General features: G+C 53.8%; 1 protein-coding gene across 5 annotated transcripts in view; it reads left to right on the top strand.

Annotated features, from left to right (window-relative positions):
* PTPRE (protein tyrosine phosphatase receptor type E) overlaps nucleotides 1-6000 on the top strand; it is a 112516-nt gene that overhangs the window by 81707 nt on the left and 24809 nt on the right. For all 5 annotated transcript variants that reach the window (XM_023730058.1, XM_023730057.1, XM_023730056.1 and 2 more), the window contains 2 exons: nucleotides 3890-4009; nucleotides 5269-5429. In XM_023730058.1, the coding sequence (XP_023585826.1) occupies nucleotides 3890-4009; nucleotides 5269-5429 (281 nt within the window). The remainder of the gene's footprint in view (nucleotides 1-3889; nucleotides 4010-5268; nucleotides 5430-6000) is intronic.

Consider the following 6000-nt stretch of genomic DNA (forward strand, 5'->3'; position numbering starts at 1 on the left):
CATGGGTGACGCTGGCCCGTCCCCAACAGTGGCCAGGCACGGTGGCCAGGACTCTGGGGAGGGCTTCCATTTGAGATAGAAGTGACAGGCCTTGGGCGGTGACCTCAGCTGGGGGCGGGTGAAGAGGCCCTGCAGGTGGCTTTCAGGTTTCCAGGCTCTGCTGCTGCTGTGGTGAGGTGGGGGGCAGGGCCCCCCAGGGGGGCTGGGCCGGGAGCAGCTCTCACCCCTACAGGGCTACCATCGCTAATTAGTTCCACACCAAAAAGCACAGGAAAAGGCCTCTAACTGCCATTTCCGGTGGGGGGCAGGGTGGGGGCTTTTGTTTTGTTTTCAAGGGAGTTGAGACAGGGCTGGGGAGGGCCTCCCCTGTCACCATGCAAGGATTTGTCATCCTCTGTCACTGCAAGGGGGGTGCAGGCAGGACGGGGGGGATTCCCGGGCACAGAGACCTAACCCTTCTGGCTTCGTCAGGGTTCGCTAGAGAAACAGAGCCAGTATGTATGTGAGCAGAAAACCAAACCCACTGCCTTCGAGTCCATTCCGACTCCTAGAGACCCTATAGGCCAGAGTAGAACTGCCCCATAGAGTTTCCAAGGAGTGGCTGATGGATTCAAACTGCCGACCTTTTGGTTAGCAGCTGAGCTCTTAACCACTGCACCACCAGGGTTCCATACACACATATATACATATGTACATATACCATACACATGTATTCATATGTTATACATATACCATACCATACACGTGTATATATGTGTATATGTATGTATATATTCTGACTCATAGGGTCGCTATGTATAGACATATGTATGTGTGTGTGTACATACAGATAGAGGAGTCTCTGGGTGGTGCAAATGGTTAAGCACTCGATTACTAGACAAAAGCTGGTGGTTCAAATCCCCCCAGAGGTGCCTCAGCGGACAGGCCTGGTGATCTGCTTACTAACGGCCACAGCCATTGAAAGTCCTATGGAACAGTTCAACTCTGCACACATGGGGTCGCCAGGAGTCAGAACAGACTGTATAGCAACTAACAACAACAACGACATCTACACACCCACACACGCACACACATGCACACAGGCACACACGCACGCGCACACACACGTTAGAGAGGGAGAGTTATTTCTGAGAAACTGATTCACACCATCGCAGTGGCTGGCAACCCACGAGCCGTAGGTCAGGCGATGGGGGAACAAGGGGGATTATCGCAGAATGCCGTTTATGGTCTGGAAGCAGAATCCTCCCTTGGAAAAAACTCCTTCTTGCTCCTAAGGCCTTGCACTGACTGCATGAGGCCCACCCACATTATCAGATGGTCGTCTGCCTTCCATAAAGCCGACTCATCGAATCCCACGTCAGTGCTTCACAACAGCATCTAGACTAGGGTTTGACCGAACTAGGGGGCACTGCGGCCCAGCCACGTGGGCACTAGAATTAACTGTCATACCTCCCTTCATTGGAGAGCCTGCCGGAGGACACCCCGCGCCCTGAGCAGATGCTGGGGGAACCCTGCTATAGCAGAGGGACCACAGGGTCCCCCGTGACCAGTGCCAAATACCAACTACAGTGAGTCCAGTGCAGACCCAGTGGGATTCAGGGAGCCCCGTCGTGACCTCTGTCATCCTGTTGCTATGTTACCTCCTGTTTTCTCTCGAATCCATCTCGTAACCTCCCACGGGATCTTTCCACTCCTGTGACTCAGGGCGGGCTGGCTTCTGCATCTTGATTTCCACCAGTTCAGATGAAACCATTTCTCAATCGAGTTCCCGTTCTCTGAGTTGCTTACACTTCTTTTGTGGGCTGTCTCCTTGGCTTCGACATCTTGGGCTAAACATTGGCAAACACAGCACCCGCGTCTCATGATCTGAGGTGGAGGGAGGGGAAGGTGCCCACTGCTTAGATGAGGCGCAGCGGCTGAGAGAATGCCCCCAAACCCTGAGCCCTGGGAGCTGAGAGCTGGAGGCAGGCGCTCTTGGAGGGCTTCCAGCAAGGAGCTGTGATTTAACAGCTGAACTCACTCTACAAAATCAAACATGGAGGTGGAGGTGGGGGTCAGTTAGGAGACTGTTCTATCATGTTCTAGCATGTTCGAGAACGAGGGTGTCAACACAGGATGAGGGGAAGCGTCAGCTTGGTGGGAGATGTGTGTTCTGCCTTAGAAACACCTCAGCCTCACAGTCCTCGGGTCCCCAATGCTAGAGTCTTTCAGGTAGAATAGGGTCGCCAAGGCCCTGAGGAGGATCAGGACTCACCCAAACCAGGCCCTGCTAGGCCTTCGCTGCTCCCCTGTCCACTTCAGAGGCCCCTGTGAGGAGTGGACCAACTCAGCCAGATGCAGGGACGGGAGGTTTGTCCCAGGGATGCTGGCCTCTGGTGAAGCCATGATGCTTCTTGTTCTTAAGATTATTAATACTTGACACTTGACCACACGTCGGCAGTTTCTAGGATTAACAGCCACATGTTTGGAAGGCTTATTAAATACCAGAGATTTCTCTAGTGCTTCTTAAGCGGATCTTTTAAGTGGGTCCCGTTCCTTTATGAAGTCCATGTTTGTAAAGGACTTACTATGGGTCAGGAGCCCCAGGTGATGCAAACAGTGAGTGCACTCAGCTGCTCACCGAAAGCATGGAGGTTTGAATCCACCCAGAGGTGCCTCAGAAGAAAGGACTGGCAATCTCCGTCTGGAAAATCCGCCATTGAAAACCCTATGGAGCAGAGTTCTACTCTGACACGTACAGGGTCACCGTGAGTTGGAGTTGACTCAATGGCATCTGTAAAAAAGTAAAAATGATCCTATAGATTAGATGCTGGAGATGCCACGGGGCATGGAAGGCCCCACCCTCAGGGCGCCTGTATTAGAGGCCATTTGTATTTTGGAGAGAGGGAAGGGACAGGACAGGCCCGTGTAGAGAGTGTGCCTGTCCTCTACACACTCCCAGCTCAGCCTGGGCCTTGTTAGAGAAAAACGAGAGTCCTTAAGGTGATTGTGGGTTCATTACACTTGATGAATGGGGCGGCATCAGGCAGATCCGGGTTGCACGTGTTGAGCTGAGCAGGAAGAAGCAGACAAAGTGCCAACTCCGGTGGGGAATGTTTGGGAAGCACGGCCTCCTTGGGAGCGAGTTGTAAACACAGCCCAGCCCCAGGGCCACTGTTGGTCAGAGTCCCCTGGCTCTGAAGGGGCAGGGGCAACAAGACCGTGCATGACGGGTCAGTAAGTATTTGTGGAATTAGTGAGTGAATGAGCAAGTGAGAGGTCATTGGTGTCAAAATCAGAAAGTCTCAGTCCTGGCCACACTCTCAGGTCTGCCTGTAGCCTGTGGAGTAGCTTCATTTCCGCCATTAATAAGATGGGTCACACACTTGCCGGGCTGTTTCTCAACTCTGAGAACTGCTTGACCCCAAGCCAGTGTGTGTCAGTGAAGCTGTTTGTCTGTGAGGATGGTGGGAGTTTGTCCTTGTGGATGGCGACGTTTGTCTGTGAGGATGGTGGGAGTTTGTCCTTGCGGATGGTGGGCTTGTCCATGTGGGTGGTGGGCTTGTCCATGTGGATGGTGGGCTTGTCTGTGAGGATGGTGGGTTTGTCTATGTGGATGGTGGGCTCGTCTATGTGGATGAAGAGTTTGTCTATGTGGTTGGTGGGTTTGTCTGTGTGGATGGTAAACCATTGCCCTCAAGTCGATTCCGACTCATAGTGACCCTACAGGACAGAGTGGAACTGCTCCATAGGGTTTCCATGGAGCAGCTGGTGGATTCAAACCATCAACCTTTTGCTTAGCAGCCAAGCTCTTAACCGCTGTGCCACCAGGGTTCCGTGTGTATGGTAGGAAGAGGTAATGGAATGGCACCCACAGCCCTGGTTATTTCTATTAAATCTTCCCCTGTAGGAAAAGTGCCATCAGTACTGGCCGGACCAGGGCTGCTGGACATATGGGAACATCCGCGTGTGTATGGAGGACTGCATAGTCTTGGTGGACTACACCGTCAGGAAGTTCTGCATCCAGTCCGTAAGCATCTCAAGTCACCCACTCGGGAGAGGTTATTGTGGTTGCTTGCAATGTCGATGGTTAATGCAGGTCCATGTCTTATACTACAAAGAGCTTTGTACCCCAGTGTTGCAGGGGTTCTTGCTGAGGCGGGGGTGCGGTGGGGGATGCTGTGGCCGGAGGGCAGAGGATGTGGCCAAGCAGGGATGGGTGGGTGGACATGAGTGGGCACAGGTGGGCCTGAGGCACATGTCCATGAGTCTGCAGAGTGAAATACAAACTCCTAGAAGCTCCTGGCCCCAGTGGCTGTTCTGGGCTTCCCCAGGAGGAAGTTAAGCCAGTCAGGGAACATGGGGGTTGAGGGTCCTCTCTCTGTAGCATGCTGGAATTGTGAGGCTGGAATCCAGGAACTTTTAACAGTTTCAAACTTATATCTGAAATGCCTACATTATTTTTCATACTTATTTCCTGTTAGCTCCCCCCAAAAAAGGATTTAAGACTACCTTCAGTAAATAAGCCTGTATACAAGGCAGATGAAATCAAAATTTAAGAGCTATAAAAGACTATAGGAAAGCAGAAGGTTGTTTTATCAGGAATCAAAGATAGAGTGATTAGCATAGTTAGATCATAAAATATGTCTCTGAGGTTCCTAGAAGCCAAAGCAAAAAGGGGAAAAGGATGAACTTTATCATTTTTGTTATCACCTCCCTCCCAGACCCACATACACACACATGAACACACACGTGCGTATGCACACATACAATGCACACGGACTTCCAAATACTTTGTTCATAGTCCCTGGGGCTGGGGCAGAAGAGAACTAAACTCCTAGACTCTGGGTAGCAAAAGCTGAACGAAGCTCCGAGGCAGCCTGGGGTGTGAGTAGGCCGACCACATCATCTCTTCCAAATTAAGACACATTTGAGAGTGAAAGGAGCTGCTGTCAGCAATGGCACAGGACAAAGGGGCCCATCCCAGGCCGATGGGCACGGCCACCTGCCCACAGTGGGCCCGTGAGCTGTAGACCAGCTGTGGGGGTGGTTTCTGGCCTGGGCTGTGACAGGCACCCACTGGCCCTGCTCTGCTGCCCCTGTGAACAGCCACAGCACTGTCTGCAGCAGGTGCTTCTGTCTCAGGGACCCCCACTCCCACCCCACATGCACCGTGGCTGCCCCAGCCTTGGGGACAGGGAGCCATCCGAGAATCATCAGAGTGGATGCTGGGGCAGGGTCGGGGAGGGCCTGAGGCCGGCGCCCACTCATGCCTCCCCACCCCTGTAGCTCCCTGACGGCTGCAAAGCCCCCAGGCTTGTCTCCCAGCTGCACTTCACCAGCTGGCCCGACTTCGGGGTGCCTTTCACACCCATCGGAATGCTGAAGTTCCTGAAGAAAGTGAGGACGCTCAACCCCACACACGCTGGGCCCATCGTGGTCCACTGCAGGTACGTGAGCTGGGATCGGGCGGGCTGCTGTCCTCTGAGGGCTGATGACCTGTGGACCATGTCTGGGGGAGAGGAGCAGTCAGGGGCGTGAGAGTATCGCCCCATCTGAGCACACGCACACCTTTACCAAGCGGTGGTTCTGGGGATCCCAGAAAGTGACAGAAGTAGGAGGTGGAGGGGCTCAGCCTCTGCTCACTCTGTGGTTAGTGGACCCCTTTCTCCATTGCCATCTGAGGGGACCTCCTCATGGAGAACAGACACAGTTGAGAGGCCCAGGTTGGTGGTGGCATGGGGCTTGGCCAGTCCACGTGCCCCACCTCCTCCCACAGAGGCCCCCAGGCACCCCCCCAGAGACACAGATGGAAACCAGGTTCTACAGGAGCCCCAGTCTTCATAGGAGAGCCCACTGAGGCTCCGAGCAGCTGGAGGATGCCCCCAAATCCTGAATAGTGCCCAAGGCAGGAGCAGACCCATCACCACAGCCACCATCACCACAGCCACTACCACCATCACTACAGCCACCACCACGGCCACCACAGCCACCACCACCACAGCCACCATCACCACAGCC

The sequence above is a fragment of the Trichechus manatus genome, unplaced genomic scaffold, assembly GCF_000243295.1.
Source record: "Trichechus manatus latirostris isolate Lorelei unplaced genomic scaffold, TriManLat1.0 scaffold00031, whole genome shotgun sequence".
In the NCBI taxonomy this organism is placed as follows: domain Eukaryota; kingdom Metazoa; phylum Chordata; class Mammalia; order Sirenia; family Trichechidae; genus Trichechus; species Trichechus manatus.